This window comes from Onychostoma macrolepis, chromosome 21 (genome assembly GCF_012432095.1).
Source record: "Onychostoma macrolepis isolate SWU-2019 chromosome 21, ASM1243209v1, whole genome shotgun sequence".
Taxonomy (NCBI): domain Eukaryota; kingdom Metazoa; phylum Chordata; class Actinopteri; order Cypriniformes; family Cyprinidae; genus Onychostoma; species Onychostoma macrolepis.
Window position 1 is genome coordinate 17678830 of NC_081175.1, and position 16779 is coordinate 17695608.

A 16779-nucleotide genomic window follows, 5' to 3' on the forward strand; every position below is an offset into this window, starting at 1 on the left:
ATCAAATAATCCGCAGTTTTAGTGGATTGTTGATTGTTACAAGAAAACAAAGAGAAGCATCCTGAGATCTTGCATGCATTTGGCAAGATTTAACAACATAATCTGTAAAATCAGGATTTTATTACTAACTTAATTTGCGTCCATTTACCCAGTCTGTTTGGAATTTAAAATTCTACCGGGTACATCAACTCTCTTCACTCTCTACTTCAGCCTCTGGAATTAGGTTGAGAGCCATAAACTCCACTGCTATAAAAGAGGTAAAACAAATAAAAGCTGATTTGCCAAGAAAATAAAGTAAAGGCACATTTCAGAACATGCTTAACAAGATTGATCTGCTGACTTGGGATTTTTTAAAGCCTTTTATTTTCATTTTGGGATGTGCTAGTGGGCGCATGTAAACTTAAATTTTTCATTTTCATTTCAATTTATTGAAAAGATTCATTATATTATATCATATTATATTATAATTCTTTAAAAGTATAACTCAAAATAGGCATGTGAAGTCTTGGCTACTTGGGTGGGGAGTGGATCAGGGTTCTTTTAACTGCCTGGGCTGCTGTGAGACAAATTGCTACAAATTGTGAATTTTCCATTTTAGAGGATTACAATGAGGCCCCATTGAGCCGCTCTCCACAGCACACACACTAGAGCAGCAGGAAACCAGAGCAAAGCTTAATGAACAATGAAGCTGAGGGAATTATCTGAGTGACAGCCAGCGTCTTTTCAGCATGAGATCTCAAGAAAACTCTTAAGATACTGATCCTCTTTAAGGAGGAAGGTGCGGCTTAGTGCAACAAAGTTTGGGAGAATTTGTTTCTTTTTATCAACAACCTTTGTTTTTCCCCCCAAAAAAATGCCACTAAGTAAAAATAATTTAAAATCTAAAATAATTTCATCAATAAAAATAGTCATTTTTTATATATATTTTTTTTATATATATATTTCATTATTTTGTTGTTTTTAAAGAATTTAGTGTTTAAAAATCTTTCATTTGCACTTTCATGTGGTTTCTCAGCCCAGCTCCAGTTCTAAAACAGTAAATAAACTAATAACTTACCACGCAACTGAAATCCTGATTTATGAACCAGCTCCGGTCTGATTTTTCAAATATGTTTGTGCTTTGGTCCAGAGAAGGTTAATATTTACTCTCACAGTTGTCCCACAGGCCTTCAAGACCTGGCCTTGCTTGAGAACAGACACAACTTGTGTTGTCTACAAGTTAGAGGTGAAAGAGAGGCAAGACCCAGGAGAGCTTGATTTATGGCCGTGCTCCCCAGAAAGCAGTCTTTTATGTACCTAATCCTGCCTGGGAAAGTTGGTATACATGATAGAAAGTTGTCAGTTCCACGCAGATAGGGTGAGCAAAACAAGGCTCAAATTGTTCTTTTTTTCTCCTTGTCAATTTGCTCCCGGGCTATAATGCTATTTTCCCATGCTCGCCAAGGCCCTGTCGTTTGTTTAGCAATGTCGCAATTGGGTGTTAATGCCTCTTTAGTTATGTCACCCCTGTCTGTTGAGGAGCAGGAGAGGCGCCTCGGTGTTTCCTCTCTCAATCCTTGACTGTTTCAGAGAGGGGAAATTAAGACTGTGAGGTCAGAAAGCGACAGCGCAGGAATCTAATGCTTTTTACACCGTGACGGGGAGGAATCTGACATATCCCATGTGGCAGCTGCTCTCTACGCCTTGTAAGTGGCCGGCACATCTGGACGCTTAGCCTACTATTATTGCTTTTGCAATAGTGACAGACTGACTGTACATCATCCCCGTACATATTACATGGCTACACACATCGAAAAAAATTAAACATGGACATGAAATATTGTTTTGAGTTAAATTATTTTATCATTTTACCTGTAATATTTTACAGAGGTTCCACTAAAGAAAAGAAATCCATTACAAAAGCTGACAAAAGTTTGATTACAACGTACAAAACAATTTGCCGATCAACAAGACTGCAACCACTGCAACAATCTTTCAGTAAAATTAAAGGGATAGTTCACCCATTTACTCACCCTCAAGTTGTTCCACACCTGTATGAGTTTATTTGTTCTGTTGAACATAAAAGAAGATATTTTAAAGAATGTTGGTAACCAAACAGTTGCTGGCAGCCATTGACTTCCATATATGGAAAAAAAAAAAAATGCTATGGAAGTCAATGGGGACCAAAAACTGTTTGTGTTCAACAGAGGAAAGAAATTCAGGTTTGGAACAACATGAGGGTAATTAAATGGTGACAAAAAAAAAAAGAAATTTTTGGGTGAACCATACATTTAATACTTAAGACCTCTGAGGTCATTTTCACCACAATCCATAACTGAAGTGTAACAGTTGCGTTTATATGAAATTAACTGAAAACAGTTTAGCATAGAAACTATTTTCAATCAGAAATTACAATTACAAAGATATGTCAAGTAACACATTGAATTAAGCATGAAATTTTGAAGTAGAATGACTGAAATTGTATTTTATTGTTAAACATATTCCAAAAATGTTTGTTTTCTTTACAACTTTTTAAAGGGTAACTTATTGAGAATGCAGGCATGTGATCATCTCAATCTCATTAGAAAACATAATGTAAAGTCAGTCATAAAGTCAAGATTTTGTATGATTTGTAGGGAAATATAAAATTTTTAGGGAAAAAATGTTAGCATGAAGGTCCACCACAAACCTAAACATCGTAAAAATGTCTGACTGAATTATAAATTGGCCACCAATTTTCCAAAAATGAAGTGTGAAACTGCAGTGTTGCCATGGATGGTGATGAATATTAAGAATTGTTATACCGCTACAGATTGACAATTAAAAAAAAAATTCATAGTCCAAAACAAACCACTGAGTTCAGTTAATGTGGATACTTTTGAGCTCTAAATTATGGTGGAACAGGAACAGGAACGTTCATATATAATCTACGCCTTTTGTTGGCTCAGAAGCTTGACACAGCCTTTCGAATCTAAACTTTTGACCCCTGGCCACTGTGGTACAGCTGATAGTGTTTGAGGAGAACGTAATGGGGCTCATTTCAGATGGAATCATTCCAAGTGTAAACAATGATTCTGATGCCTCATCCAGATTCTCCTCACACACTTAGAGGAAAGAGATCCTGGCCTCATTACTGCAGCCAGTGTGACGATCATGTCCAGAGCCAGAGGGACTTGACATTTTGCCCTCTTCCACGAGAAGAAGTTCTTGCTATTGTCTTTAATATAGAAGTCATCCAACCAATATTTTGTCAATGGTGCATTAAATAACTAAATTGACTGGGTGATGGATATCTAAACACATTGTGTTAAAGCATGTATAATTTCTTAGTATGTTCCCCAGATTGTTGATTTAACATCAAGTCATTTAAAAGACAAAATCCATGTAGTTGTGTATTAATCTATTTTGATTTTATATGCGAAAAGCAACACATGCTCATGAACCTCTTCAATCTAAACAATGGTTTTCCCTGAAATGTCTTTCTTTTGGCCTTGTTAGAATTGTCTGTTTGACCTTGCAATCTCCATTGCAAACCAGCAATGTCTATTTCAGCAAGAACCCACGGTTTGTGTTTGTTTTATTGACTGGCCACAGACCAGAGTTGTACCTCCTTAGAGTTAAATGGGTTTTCATTTTTTATTGGCAGGCCACTGACAGAGGTGTTTTATTGAAGCTCTTTAGAGTTTAACAGCTTGGGGCATCAATGTGTGCTAAAGAGATGCCTATAAAATCAAACAAAATGAAGTAAAATAAAAATGAGATGAGAAACACCTCAAACTTAATGGGAAGTAAAAAAAATTTGAACCATTAACCTCAGGTGATTAAATGGTAGCAATGGCCTGTTTAGTTTTATCACTTTAACATGCTCAAACATCATGTTTGTCTCATGTAGATCTCAATCGTTTCAATATTTTCTGTTTCACAAACTTGATGGACACAACACTTTATTTGTTACCATTTGGTAAACATTATTTCTGAATGTTCTCGTCAAAATGTCCAGTTTTTTAAATACTCCAAAATGTTTTTTTTATTTATTGAAAACGTTACTTTTGAAAGTTTTTTAAACATTTTGAAACAAGTTGACACATAAAATTTAAAAAATAAAATAAAAAACGTTAGATGGACGTCCAACTAAAACATTTAAGAAAAAACATTCCATGAACAATTTGTAAATAATTTTTAGTTTTTTTTGCTAATGTTTTGAGAACATTTCAAAAGATCAGATAACATTGAACGAATGTTCTATTAATGTTACTGGAAGAACGTTTATTCAGAACGTTAGCCACAATTCTGTGAATGTTCCTTTTTAGCTGGGGAGCCAGTGGATACGCATTTCTCTGAAAAGGTTATTGACCACAATAATCTGGATAGGATTTAAGTGCACAAAACATAAATTTTTGGTTTTCAAGAGGAGCATTTATATACTGCTTCCAATATTCAGTGACAGCAATAGTGACAAATATCTCTATGAAAAATAAAGAGGCACGAATAGGATCATAGCCTGCTGAACTTGAGGTCCCGTCATTATTGATTATGGAAATATGCCTGACTATGACCTAGGGATTTTATGAGCCTTAAGCATTGATTAAATACACACCAAAACATCTTTGGCAGTAAAATCATGAGTCCATTTAATTAGCAGCCCCCTGTCTTAAATTCTTCCTCTTTAAAAGCATTTCATTCTTTTATGTATTTACTCCATTGTCCAAATATTAAATTAAGCACGGGCCATACTGATGGCGAATGACCTTATTGTGGAACATTTGACCTCCGACTTTTGACAGAGAGGATCGTCTGGGGTTCTGGTCATGTGGTGGATCAGAGGGAAGAGGTCAGAGCAATGCACTTAAGTTTTTCTCTGCCCATGGTCCTCCATCCGTTTGCATGAGGCTACAGACTTAGATTTGGCATTCAGATCAATAGATTCTCAAAGATTGACTTCATAAGTAGGTCATAAGAAGCATTTTAGATATTAGCGCCGGTCAGCAAGAGGCTGCGCAGAGTTCATGCTCTGGTCTCTCACTTAAGCTCTCACCCTAGCAATAAAACTGAGAAACATATTCATGAATCATCTAAATTCAATAGGCAGAAGGAGAAAGAAAAAGGCTGGATAATAGTCTCCTCCGACAGATGATAGACAGTTAAACAACTGAGTTTTTGAGTTAAACTCTTTTTATTTGTTTGTTTGTTTGTTTGTTTTTTGGCCTTCATTTTTTCTTTTGTTTTGTTGATGTTTTTTGATTAACTCAGTATTTGAGTTAAAATATTTAGATTTGTTTGTTTGGGTTTTTTTATTTTTATTTTATTTTATTTTATTTTTGTTTTTCCTTCGCTTTGTTTTTGTTTTGTTTGTTGACTTTTTAAAATATTTTCATTTGTTGGTTTGGGATTTTGTTTTGTTTTGGGGGGCTTAGATTTCTTTCTTTGCTTTGCTGACATTTTGAGAAACTATTTTCATTTGTTTGTTTGGGTTTTTGTTTGTTTTTTGTTTTTTGTATTTTATCTTTGCTTTGATATGTTGGTGTTTTTGATTAAACAACTGCATTTTAGAATTCAAATATTTTCATTTGTTTGTTTTGTTCAGCTTTTTCCATTTGCTTTGTTGATGTTTTTATTTTTGCTTTGCTGTGCTTGGATTTTCTTTTCCTTCTTTCTTTTTTAATGTTTATTGTTTTGTTTGTCGTTATTTAAATAAAATGATATTAACATTAGTGTTTCAGTCCGATATTTAGTATCGACCACTAGCCTATGTTTAAGTTGCCCACATCAGTGTTTCTGCAACGATAACACATCGCAGCATCATGACCCAATCTAGTATCCATATCATTTTAAACCACTAGCTAAAATATATGAACGACATCTTGAGACAAATGATAGAAAGATACGCCCGAGCTCGTCAATGAAATTCACGCTGCGAGTTGGTTTAAAATTCCATATTTCAAGAAGCGAGCACGCGGGGCAGAAGAATACCACCCCAGAGCTGCGGGATAATATCATTTCCATGTTCACTTTTTCATCATTTTTCATCAGACCCCATATTTAATGCTGTTAGCCAGAACGCACCGGCGGTCACAATGAAAAGCTTGTCAATGGCCGCATGTGTCAGACACACAGCCGCTATTGAGTGAGCTGTCTCTGTAATGGAGTGACGAGTCTGGGGAGAGACACCCCCTGAAACACATTTGGGTAATATGCCAGGGCAGTTCCTGTTTATCATGTGATTCATTCACGGACGGGCGCGGTACATTATGTACATAATTCACTGCTTACATTTGTCAAAACATGGGTTTGTATGAGAGCTAATGATCCGCGTTAAATTAATGACACCATAAAGGAGAAAAATCCACTGTTCACGCAGGCATGACAGGATCCTCTGGCCCTGCTAAAGCATTAAACTTATAAGGGGGTAATCAGGCCCTGAAAACACAACATCCAGCCAAACACAACACGGCAAACGGCGTGGGGAATGTACCGTACTCACTGTACTATGCGCGGTTCATAAAACATTTTTCTAGCTAACCTCATCGCGTTTTGTGCAGGTTTCCCCAGAGGCTTCAAAAAAAATAATAATTAATTTATACTTTAGCTATACAACGAACTATAACGGTATAATATAACTGATAGATTGCGACATTAAGGAATCAATTTTTAAAATGTATTTTTTAAATTATTATTAATCTTATATACAAAATAGGCAAAGTAAAATTATATAGATTGATTTAAAAACAAAACAATATATAATATAATGAATGTAGGCTATATTATATCTATCTGTCTATCTATCTATCTAAATATATACAGTAAAATATATAGAAAATTGTTTAGTTGTAAGTTTAGTAAGTGTAGTTAATGTTTTTATTATAGCCTATTTATAATTTATATCTAAAATTAAAAATAAATATAAATATACTTTAAATATACATCAAATTGTATATAATATGATAGATAGATCTCTGTATATATCTATCTATCAATCATATATTTATATATTATCCATCCATCCATCCAATCCATATATATATATATATATATATATATATATATATATATAATTATTTTTTCTATTAGCCTACTCCATTTATCTATAACAGATGATCTACATCTATCTATCTATCTATCTATCTATCTATCTATCTATCTATCTATCTATCTATCTATCTATCTATCTATCTATCTATCTATCTATCTATCTATCTATCTATCTATCTATCTATCTATCTATCTATCTATCTGTCTATCTATAGTATTCATTACATATTCATATATAATATAAACTACATTAAAAAGAAATCCATTTAAAAATAATTTTGCAAGATATTAATAATTTTATATATTAAACATGTATGTACTGATCAATATTATTTCAAACATATGCACGCACACACACACACATATATATACATATAGATAGATAGATAGATAGATATAGATATATAGATATACATACAGTATACTGTATATATATATATACGTTTAATTATATATGTGTATTATATAAAATCTATCTATCTATCTATCTATCTATCTATCTATTTATATATCTATCTGTCTATTTATCTATCTATCTATCTATCTATCTATCTATCTATCTATCTATCTATCTATCTATCTATATGTATATATATATATATATATATATATATATATATATATATATACTTTCTCTCTATACTCACTTTTGATCAAACATTTGGAGCTGGATGACACTTGCTTGGCTTCGTCTCAGTGTCCTCCAATAGCAGGAAGTACACTATCAGCTGATTCCTGCTCTACCCATAATCCTCTCTCTCTCTCTCTTGTTCAATGTCACTATTGCTGAATGATACGAGACGTGACAGAGCTTCTCCACTACTTTAATTTCATTAAAAGATATAATACATTCAGGGAGCACTTTATCACCTTTTTATTGTCTTTTTAATTCATCGCACTGGTCCTCTTTGTGTCGGCCATAACTTTTCTCCCGGCGAGCGGGGGCTACGCATCTTGCCACACAATACAGCCCTAAATGCATGTATAATAAGGCTTTGATTTCAGTGGCATGCTGGGTCTCCTCAGCCAGCCAGGGAGAAATCTATTACTCCACTGCCATTTTCCTAAGTGTTTGTACCCTACCATGACCCTGCTACTTTATCTGTTGGTTTTTATTTTCAGAGTGCATGCTGTCCATATGTTACTCTAATAGTTGCTATAATTCTTGGCCAATAGGGCTCATGTTTTATTGGGAGTGAGTTAAAAAAAAAAAAAAAATAGAAGACAAAAAAGAAAAAAGGACAAGGCAAGAATGCATTTTAATAAAAAGCCTCTTTAGCAAAACACTAATGGGCTGACATTGATGTATTTGCATAGAGATGAATTATACAGGCCTGGCTTGACGTGACTTTTAAAATATGATTGAGGAGGTTATTATTGCTGCACTATGCTACGTGTTAGCAGGTTATTTTAGCATGGCTAGTGCTAATAAAATGCAGGACTTGGCCGATGAGGGCAGTTTATTCATGGCCTGAGCCATCTATTGAAGGTGCTCATTTTGCCATTATTCCCCCCCAGACCCCCACCATCATAAGCATTAAACAAAATGCCAACAGCTTGTTTTATGGTTTTGAATAAGATTATATGTGCATCACGGTTTCCACAAAAATATTAACCAGCACAGTTTTTTAACCTGTGGTAATAATAAGAAGTGTTACTTGAGCATCAAATCAGCATGTGAACCTGATATCTGAAAGATCATGTGACACTGAAGACTGGAGTAATGATTGCTGAAAATTCAGCTGTTCATCACAGGAATAAAATAGAAAACAGCTATTTTAAATATAATAGAACTGTTTTGACTGTATTTTTGATCAGCCTTGGTGAGTATAAGAGACTCAAAAGCATTAAAAATCTTACTAACCCCAAATGTATGAATGATATTTTATATATGAGATGTTGACTAATGCACATAGAAATTAAGCTGAATGAAACAAAACCCGCCCCTTATTCCATAGTGTAGGAGTCCTTCCGTCAGATTAGTTTAAATGTGCTTATCTTAGGTTGTTTACCGCCATCTGATTGTGAATCCAGATTTGTTTGTAAGCCACTGCAACTAGAGGCTTTGACAGATTATGAGAACATCATTAGACAAGATTACAGGAGATTATAAACACTAGAGTGTGTTCATACCACCCAGGATGCCCTCCGAAACCTCAGCTCCTGGAGAACAATACAAATATACTCAAGAGACCACACAGCAACCTCAAACCCAAACCTCCACGATCACCTGCACCTCTATGAGTACAAGAGCAATGATTAACCAGACAGTTCATTTGCTTTTTTAAAAATAGATAATGTGTAAATACAGCTTTAATATAACATGGGAGAAGCCTAAACTGTATTATTATGGACACTGTATAATCATAAGTGTAGAATTAAAAGGCGAAATAAGATAAAACCTTTCATGCATTGAAAATATCGCAGGGAGCTCATTGCCCTGTGACAAGCACCCGGGGTATTCATAATAGGGGATCCCAAGGTGCTCTTTATCAGGACTCTCCAAATGGTTGGGAAAGAGATAAGGCCTGAGGCACATGTAAGCCAGCGTTCATTCCCTACGCCTGCAGCCTCTTGTGACACAGTCTTGTATGTAATCTCTTGTAGTACACGTTCAGCTGAGAGCACATCAATGGGGTTCTTTATCCAAAACACAGTTATCAGCAAATTAGTCACATCACTAAATGTCAAAAGACATCTTACCAAGTGCCACGGATGAAGATGTGCAGAGAAAAACGCTTGGGAACTGCAGTACAGATGAGATCCAATGTGTCTTTTTATGATGTTTGCAGGAGTAAAAAAAAAAAAAATCAGAGTTGTGCAACATTCAGAACTGAAAAATATAAACTGACTTACTTTCAGTTAATGAGCCAGGATTTGAATTTAATTTAAAAGGCCACACTCCACAGGAAGTTGAACTGCAAAAACAGGAGGAGGAATTTACTGAATTTACTGCAATTAAGCACAGGTAATGCATTCTGGGAAATGAATTTCCACCCTAATCAACAAAAGTTTATCCATTATATATATATATATATATATATATATATATATGATATAAACTGAACGCAAATATCTGGGTGCAATTTTATCTATCTATCTATCTATCTATCTATCTATCTATCATCTAGTATTCATTACATATTCATATATAAACTACACTAAAAAGAAATCCATTTAAAAATCATTTTAATAACAATAACAATCTTTTTTGTTAAGTTTTTAAGTTTCCTTTTTTTGTTTGTTTAAATTTCAGAACTTTCAATCAAGGCAATATTAGTTCAAATTAAAAATTTGCCGTTCATTTCATTTTAATTCTACTTCCTTACATTCAAATTCAAACTACAAATCTGCACCCTGTTTGCAGCTCAATAAAATCTGCAGTTATATGATTTTTTTTTTCAATTCATTTTAATTCTACTCACATTCAAATTCAAACTACAATTCTGCTTCCTGTTTGCAGCTCAATAAAATGTGCAGTTATATGAATTTCTTTGAATTTAAATTCATTTTAATTCTACTTCCTTACATTCAAATTCAAACTACAAATCTGCAACCTGTTTGCAGCTCAATAAAATCTGCAGTTATATGAATTTATTTTTTATTCAATTTAATTTAATTCTATATCCTTACATTCAAAGAACAATCTGCTCCCCGTTTGCAGCTCAATAAAATTTGCAGGTCTGTGAATTTATTTATATTTCAAGGTGTTTTTTGTTTTGTTTTGTTTTTTAATTCAACATCCTTACATTCAAATTACAATTCAGCATCCTGTTTGCAGCACAATAAAATGTGCAGCTCTATGAATTTATTTAAATTTCAATTAATTTTAATTCTACTTCCTTACATTCAAATTACAGTTCTGCATCCTGTTTGCAGCTCAGTTTAAATTCAGGAATTCAAAAGGCATTTCTGATTTGTGCACTAAAAACTGGTGATACACTGCCCAATCCAGATATGCATGTCTTCTCAAGTAAAGGCTGTGGAAAGCAACTGCTATTTCTCAACTAATTAACCTCACTTCCAACAAGTGTCTGATGGGAGAGCAGCAGTGACCCAGGATCATGTGGCCAGCTGCAGCCCCAGCACTGTTCCTGGAGCAGTGCAGTCACAGCACTACATCAGTAGGCACTCAGCAGATGCTAAGATATCTCCCTCGAGGAACACACGCCATGTTCACCACACCTGGACCATGCTGATGGATCATAATTCTACACAGATCAGAAGAACGAGCAAGCCAGCAGAACCAGATCTTTCCTGCCTATGACTGGTCCACCTGCTATGCCTCCTCATCTTGCTCAAATACACTGTAAGGATGTTATATGCAAGTGTTTGAGTTGAAAATTTGTCTATAATAAAATCTACAATGAAGTTAAAATGGAATGGTTATTGTTTAGCCTAATTAGGAATTGGTTTAACTGTTAAGCATACTTAATCAATATTAAAATAGCCTATACAAAACCTTCATTATTTGATTTATTATTTTTAATTTAGTGTTTGTAAATATTGGTGTGTTCAAAATAATTTACTTTCACTAATTTTCAGTCGCCATTCAGTATGGCTAGTTCTTTTGTTTTAGATAATTTCATGATGTCCTCACTGGAAATGGCTTTGTACAGTAATGAGCATATTCATGAATGTATTTTAATGTGAAGCAATCAGAGATTAATTATTGCAGATGAGAGTTCATTAAGCTCTCACTCAACAGTAATTTGATACCTTATTGACATCAGGTCATTGGCCTACACATGTAGCCAAATAAAGATAGATTCATTAGAGTTTGACATGCTGAAATCTTCAGTCCTTGAGCCTAAGATAATAATATGAAATGCAATGAAAACAATATTGATGGTTTTGTAAAACTAAATGAACCGTTGAACGGATATATAGAAAATAGGGGGAAAAAAATATATAGAGTGAAGTTTACGTATTGAAAATGTTCTTAAAATTCTGTTTATTAAATAGGAAAGTCAAAGTCTAGCAGGGTAAACGCCATTTGATAGACGCCATCAAGGAATAAAAGAGAAACTGTATTGTAGAAAAATACTGAAATGGAGGGAAATGGAAAAGCTTGGACAATTGGGGAAAACGGCCAAAACTGAGCAATAATACAACGCTGTTTTGTTTTATTTTATTGATACAGCAATCAAACGTTCAATAGTTGTAAATTGGTCAAATGCTGGCACGCTTAAATGTTTTTGGCTTTTCTCGATTAGATAAACTGGTTTGAAGATAACAGCTGAAACAAGTTTGCTCTCACGTTACGCGTGTAAATTACAAAATTATTTAGGGAATGGAAATGATAATTTTCTTTTACCGTTTAATTTGCGCAAAAAAAAAAAAATAAAAATAAAAATCTAATTCGAAAAACTTAAAATGCCATTTTTATCACAGTTTCCATTCTGTGATGCACTAGCTAAATCATCAGGCATTTATCTTCTTGAGATGCTTTAAATTACGTATCTTTTCTTTGATTAGTAGCATTCATTTTCCAGTTATTAATTCATTCTAAAATATTGTATTTCAAACACGATTTACACTGAGCACACATCCAAGTGCACGAGGCAGATTAAGTTTTGTCAATTCGATAACGTGTAAAACGCTGAACAGCTAAAGGCTGTCCTTGTGTGTGTGGCTATATATTTCTTTTTCTTTTTTTTTTAGGATAAATAACTGTTTTAAACTATTTCGTTTATTTGGCAGCTATGGACCCCTCGTGTCCATTGGGACCCCCCCCCAATCTAAGTTGTGCATCAAAATCTAAATAAATGCGTGCATATTATATTTAGAATGTTTCAAAATGAATAAATTTTTTTTTTAGGTTAACTGGAGGTCTGCCTGCAATGATAAATGTAACCTAATAGATAATGCTGCATCGCTTCCAAAAAGTGACTCATTTGGGTTGAGTAACCTGTGGAGAAGCACTGGACCTGTTGTCCTTCGAAAATACCTGCTCAAAATATTTTCTGATAGTACAACTGTGCATGGTGCATCATTTCACCTTATGAATTAAATTTTCTGTTGGTTTGTTGAGAACAAATCGGTTGAGTGATTTCCAATTTCCAAAGAACATGGTGATCTAATCGCGCGAATCAGCTGACATATAGAAGCTGTGACGCGATCAGTTGAAGACCGCCAAAAACCGCTTTCAAGTATTACTATCCCGCCAATATATGTGCCATATGGCCTTTTCATCGACATTTCTCAATGATCAACATTTTAGGAAAGTTGAGCAAATTTTAATGTAGCTAAGTGCGCAGAGTAATGGCTTCTTTATAATAAAACGATTAGGTAAAATATGTGTTCACACAGAGCAATAAGAGAGAGCATGATTATTAATTTAATAAAATGGAAAAAAATATATATAAATAGGGCTGTTAAAACGAATAATAATAAAAAATAATAATACATACAAAATATTAAAATGTCTTTGAATAAGCGTTGCCATGTTGATAACTTCTTACCGAAGCGAAAGACAGTTTCGAAACTTAATTGATCAATCATCAGCAAACATATTTATTAATGCTTGAAAACGTTGTTGCAATTTATTCACAAAATATTAATAGGCCTATTCGATTTAATAATAACAAAAAGAAAAATATCCCATATGTTTAACATTTTATTAAATAAAAGTGCAATACACATGAACCTGCAAGGCGCATTTTGCAGGATTCAAACACTGTTACAAACTTAAAATATCATAAATTAATCATGAAAATTTTTTAAGAAACATTCTAACATTGGGAGACGAGCACTATGCATTATATTACAAATATATGGTTAGGTGTTTGTTTATTTACACGTATTATGGCCAGATCAATATTTTGACTGAGCCTCAATTTAGGCTGTCGCTCAGATGTCTTTTACCATTAGTGGTAAATTCTGAAAATTATTCTCTATTTCCATTGTTGATTATTTTTAAGAATCAAAGGGCTGAGGCAACTTACACCCATAGAAAAATAATAATAATAATAATAATAACTCAGGGTGATCAGCACCTAGGCCTATACAAATTAATTATATGAAAATGCAAATCACAAAGCTTAAACCAAAAATTAAACTGAAGCGAAATGAACGAATTCTGCCATGTTTACTATTCAAAATATTTTACACATAAATATTCACAGTAATATAATTCCTATGCGATACAAGTCACGCCGTTAATTTACAAAAAAAGTACCGTTGTCTTTACGTTGAAACGTGTCTACTGCAGACACTGATGCACGTTCAGCTCCACCAATAGTGCATATTCCTCTGATTTGCATCCTTCCTCTCAAACCAGAGCTCAAACTTGGTGAAAAACAGTAGCCTACATTATATTTTGACACCTCTTGAAGAATTTGACAACCAATTTCCCGTTTCCATTTTACGAGCTCTCGTTTTCCGACGTGTGAATGATAAGAGCTGAGTTTGGTTTGTGTTTTTTCAGTAACTGCGTTATTTTTTCATCGTCCGAGTTTGGGTCTAAAGGTTTGTTGTAGTCGTCGTCGTCGTCTTCATTTTCCGAAGCCCCTTTCAGCCTTTCGGTCTCTGAATCTTGTTTTTTCTTCGCCGAGGCCATTTCAGCCGCGTGCCGTTTTCTCCATTTTGTTCTTCGGTTTTGAAACCACACCTTTACAATAAAAATGAGATAAAAACGTATTTTAATCCACACAGAAATAGTGATTTATCTCCATCAAAAAGTAGGCATACCAAATGGGAATTATGATTTATTTAAAAAAAATCGCTTAGAAACATGTCAAGCAAATTAAACAGATTTTTCCTGTCTAACTTGAAAGAACTGATAAAAAATAATTCGAAGAGATAGCTCTTCAAATATCTGTAATATAGCCTAAGCACCTTCAGTCTGTGAGAATAAATAAAATAGCCTACTGAAACATGTTGAAAATATTTTAACAAATAAGTGGCTTTTAAACTGCAATTCTATTGTTTTCTTGCAACAGCCTAATTAATAAACAATTGCAGTGGTGCATACTGCAATATTTTAAACTTTAATACGTAAATAAATTTGACATGAATGAAAATAATACATTTTGGTTGCCTAGGCTACTCCACGAGGTCTTTGCATTAAATTGAAATAATTTGCTGTAGAGAAATAAATAGATGTAGGCTATATAGCCTATAAATGTTGTAATCTCTAAATTAAAGAGATATAGGAAGGTTTAAATAAACACATTTAGCTACTATAGGCCGATCCCACATCTAATTCTCTTTTTAGGTGCCATGGATTAATAATAAACAATCGACTCAGTCAAGGTTTTTCCTTGTCATTCATAAACTATTAGGACTGTCTTACCTTGACTTGGCTCTCTGTCATTCCTAAAGAGTAGGCCAACCGCGCTCTCTCAGGTCCAGCTAAATATTTCGTTTGCTCAAATGTTTTTTCCAGGGCAAAAATTTGTTGCCCCGAAAACGTTGGTCGCGTGTGTTTCCTTTTCCCATCTTTGTCCAGGAGCACTGAGTTTTGATCTGTCAGGGGCGAGATAGAAAATTCACCTAATGATATTAGGCTATTACATCCTATTCTGTTGTGTTAGTTAAATTTGTGCTTATTGTAATATTTTGGATCGCTAACAGCCTTCAAGAAAGTTAATCGTGCACTTACGTGGGGAACAGGCAAATCTGGCGTCTCTCCAGTGTGGGCTTTGCATAACTCCAGGCCAGAATATGGGGGTTCTGCCGGGAAGGTCTGTCAGAGGTTTCGGATAGCGAGCCACCGCCACGGCCGCGGCACTGGGGCTAAAATACAGCCCTGGAGGCGGCGGAGGACTCAGGCTGCTGAAGCGGGGCAGTCCAGACAAGATTCCAGCGGGAGAAGATGCCACCGCCGCCGCCGCTCCGGTGAGCATCGCGGGTCGACTGAGGATGTCGTTTATTCCGTGAGGTGTGGCGATCGAGCACTGATGGGGTGAGACAAGAGTCGAGAGTCCGGTGGATGTTTTGATCCCCGGGGACGAGACCGGGATACCGCCTGGATTCGGAGAGGTAGCTGTCGGTGAAGTGGAGGATGCTGGTCCAGTGGAAGATAACGGGTAGGCTGGGTAAAGTGGTGTTTTCATTTCGGTCATGCTGTGTAAAGCAGCCAAAGGTGGGGTATTGAGTAGGAAAGCGCTCTGGCGAGACCCGTCCATTTGCCCCACCGCTAACATTACCAAGAAACTACAACTTTAACTAAATATTGCGCAAGAAGCAAGACGGTGGAGACCCGCGCCAAACGTAAAAACAAACGTAAAATAGCAGTGAATGAGGGAGAGAAAGGAAAAAACAAAAAATACTCAAGCCTTAAGTAAAAAAAGAATCTTTTCTCTAAAAAATCCCAATCAGTTGCACCGAAGCTTCATACACATCTCCTCTGGCAAAATCCATTCCCTTCTTTCTGTTCTTGCAAATATTGCATGATACAACAGAACTGCGTCCTTTCAATGAGAGTGTTTTTGAAATCTATAAATAAAAAGAGAGTCTTTCTAGGGAGTTCACATGAAGATCTGGAAGATAATAAAACATTTTCATCAACCTGCTGTCTTTTGCTGCAAAAAGTCAAAACTTTGAGAGCGTGCCTGGGAAAGTAGAGGGGCTCGGTGGGATGTGATTGGCTAAGGCCGGCAGTGACGCGGCCCGTGTCAGCTGAGTGTCTGAACTGAATTTAGGAGTCTGTCCTCATTGGTTCTCATTTGCACATTAAAAGAGCTGCCATCCGACCCGCTATTAAATACAAAAAGGGGACAAAATCAATCTAGTCAATTTGAGATCTATTTCTTAAATAAAAGGACA

General features: G+C 35.0%; 1 protein-coding gene across 1 annotated transcript; it reads right to left on the reverse strand.

Annotated features, from left to right (window-relative positions):
- Positions 1-13697: 13697 nt before the first annotated feature.
- On the reverse strand, positions 13698-16701 carry nkx6.1 (NK6 homeobox 1). The gene is made up of 3 exons (XM_058758530.1): positions 15614-16701; positions 15305-15477; positions 13698-14620 (listed from the first exon to the last, which is right to left on the reverse strand). Exons 1-3 carry the CDS (start codon positions 16155-16157, stop codon positions 14375-14377), a joined length of 963 nt encoding a protein of 320 aa, XP_058614513.1. The 5' UTR covers positions 16158-16701; the 3' UTR covers positions 13698-14374.
- Positions 16702-16779: the final 78 nt, after the last annotated feature.

What these genes read in the sequence shown, in the direction of transcription:
- nkx6.1 (XM_058758530.1), bottom strand. Translation starts at nt 16,157, where the DNA reads ATGTTAGCGGTGGGGCAAATGGACGGGTCTCGCCAGAGCGCTTTCCTA. An exon ending in CAGATTTGCCTGTTCCCCAC is followed by an intron (nt 15,478 to 15,613) that starts GTAAGTGCACGA and finishes CGCCCCTGACAG; the next exon opens with ATCAAAACTCAGTGCTCCTG. An exon ending in TGACAGAGAGCCAAGTCAAG is followed by an intron (nt 14,621 to 15,304) that starts GTAAGACAGTCC and finishes TTTATTGTAAAG; the next exon opens with GTGTGGTTTCAAAACCGAAG.